This window comes from Cyprinodon variegatus, unplaced genomic scaffold, assembly GCF_000732505.1.
Source record: "Cyprinodon variegatus isolate N-32 unplaced genomic scaffold, C_variegatus-1.0 Scaffold902, whole genome shotgun sequence".
In the NCBI taxonomy this organism is placed as follows: domain Eukaryota; kingdom Metazoa; phylum Chordata; class Actinopteri; order Cyprinodontiformes; family Cyprinodontidae; genus Cyprinodon; species Cyprinodon variegatus.
The window spans coordinates 186,875-189,324 of record NW_015151355.1 but is presented as its reverse complement, the minus strand read 5'-3'; the positions used below and the strand labels follow the sequence as shown (position 1 = coordinate 189,324).

Genomic DNA, 2,450 nt, shown 5'->3' with positions numbered 1-2,450 from the left:
ACACTCATGTAATCTGCTGGTCTTCAGGACCTGGTGGATCAGAAGATGTTCCACTGCATAAACCTTAGAAGTGGAAGCTCTGCCTACTTGACTTTAGTCGTTTTGACCTACGACCTTCTAAAGCTTGGTGATTTATAGGCGCTGGTCCAACCAGGACTTCTGAGCAGGGTTTTCATGCCCGCTTTAATAAACATCCAAACAATGTGTATTAGCTTGAATTACAACCTTAACTTCAGAGCGGAAACGCAGCCGTCACCCCTGCTGTCTGCATCAGTACCAGATGTGACCCCTGCCATACATCAACAAAGCTAATTGACCCTCAGGGGCCTATTCAGTGTCCGTTCCTGCGGTGGGTTTGGTGGTTCTGGCACGATGCGGGGCAGAGGGGCCGGCGTGTGTTCCTGCCTTTGGTGTTGGGAGGAAGAAAGGCCAGGGTCTGTCAGAGTAATAAGGCTTCATGGGCTCCAGGCCGCTCCGCCTTTAATGCCATCTGGGGACTCCACAATGCCAGGAAAGTCACGAGCCAGTTAAACAGTTGGATAAATGAGGAGATAAAAGCCAGCTCTGCAAGCGGGCGGACACTCAACCTGTGCTTAAAACTTTAGGGATGGCACCACGACTGTTTTGGGTTATTTTTTTTAAGTTTTTCTCCATTCCTGGACACCGTTTAGTCTGCGGACGCTTCTGTTTCAGTCATCCAGCTCAAACCAGAGCAAACCAGACAAGTGCCCTTTAATACGACTTTACTTCAGAGCAAAAAGAGTCACAGTCTTCCAATGCAATGCCACACAGTACTGTACATTATCCTTACAGTCAGTATGTACAGCTGAAATAAATTACACATCAAAAGTTACCATGGAGACCGTAACCAGTCACAACTACACTTATGGTTTGCATTCATGTTACATAGGACCTTCCTTTCCAGTCGTTACAGTACAGAGATCAACTGTTCCCTCAGTAGCAAATACCAGCGTTCATACAGAGAAAGCAATAAGAATTACTCCAGTTTAGAGAAAAGAAAACGACAATAAAAAAACATAAAAGAACCATTTACAGAGCCGGGAGTTTAAAAATAAATGAACAGGCGACCAAAGCAGCCCAGAGAAGAGCAGGTTCCTGCAGGAAGTGAGAAGTTTAAGCAGACATTCAGAATCCGGCTGGTTTGGTTTCACATGGTTCTTTCTCTACAACCAGATCATCGCATGGGAAAGTAAAAAGTCTGTCCTTTTCCTCTAAAGGAATCTTCCCTTTAGAGGACTGATCTATTTGTTATTTAAAAAAAAAAAGTCTTATGATACAAAAAGAAAAAAAAACGCAGATGAGGCTCTGATGTTTTCTCAAACGGGAGAGAATGTAAAAAATGTGCTTTTACTAGAAAGGTGTTCCCTCTAAACCATCGCTCCTGTTGATGATGGAGATTCAGATGTGGGGAGAAAACACCAGAGGCTCATCTGCTGGAGGTTACAGCCTCTATATGAAGCTGCTGCAGCAGATTTACAGGAGATCAATAAGACAGACTGTTGGATCCTCCCCGTGCTGAAGGTTTGATCTGAGACGTTAAAGATATTAAACCCAAGCCAAAAAGTCAATGCTTCTGTTTTCTCTTAGCTTCATCAAGCAGGGATCAAACCGAGCCTTAGAACTGATCTCACATCCAGATATGATGAAAGATCTGAACTAACGGCTAAAAGAAGGCCTGAGGGTGAAGGAACTCTGAAGACAGTGTGGACGGCGTCCCGGGGCCCGCTGGGACTGGGTGCCAGATGGGAGGATGCAGATGGAATTCATCAGTCGCTAACGATATCGAAGGATTATTGGGACTGAAAAACAGAAGATAACGTCAGAGGGAATACTGCGTCTCTGTAAATGAAAGCTGATTTTAATTGCAAAGGACATCCAGTACTCACCGATAATGATCAGCAGCAGAGCAACGACTACCAGCGCAATAATCATCTTCATCTGTTGAGGAATTAAAATAATGAGAAAACTAAAACATTCCTGTCCAAACATCCCATGGACAAAACCAAAAACACACAGTGGCTTGATGAAGTCTTCATACTTGTTTTCTTGTACTTTTTATTTAAACAAATAAATATCTTATTTTCCAGACTATAGAGCGCACCTCACTATAAGCCATGCCCACTTTTTTAAACTGGAAACCTACATTAATATACATATATACTTCTTTTTCCCAGCTTTTATTGTCATTACATGGTCACAAGTACGGAGCAACGAAATGAACTCTGCATTTAACCCATCCCCTAGGAGAGCAGTGGGCTGCCATTGTTGGGCAGTTAAGGGTCTTCCTCAGAGACCCAGAGTGGCAGTGGGACTCAAACTCACAACCTCAGGATTTTAAGCGCAATGGCCTAACCACTAGGCCGCCACTATATATATATAAACATATATATACATTAGGGATGCACAATATTGGGATTTTGGCCGATATC

The 2,450-nt window shown here is 43.5% G+C and overlaps 1 protein-coding gene across 2 annotated transcripts in view; it reads right to left on the bottom strand.

The window, feature by feature from the left end:
* Nucleotides 1-1,278: 1,278 nt before the first annotated feature.
* vamp4 (vesicle associated membrane protein 4) overlaps nucleotides 1,279-2,450 on the bottom strand; it is a 22,644-nt gene continuing 21,472 nt past the window's right edge. For both annotated transcript variants that reach the window (XM_015398003.1, XM_015398002.1), the window contains 2 exons: nucleotides 1,908-1,959; nucleotides 1,279-1,820 (listed from right to left, as the gene is read on the bottom strand). In XM_015398003.1, the coding sequence (XP_015253489.1) occupies nucleotides 1,795-1,820; nucleotides 1,908-1,959 (78 nt within the window). In that variant the 3' untranslated portion in view covers nucleotides 1,279-1,794. The remainder of the gene's footprint in view (nucleotides 1,821-1,907; nucleotides 1,960-2,450) is intronic.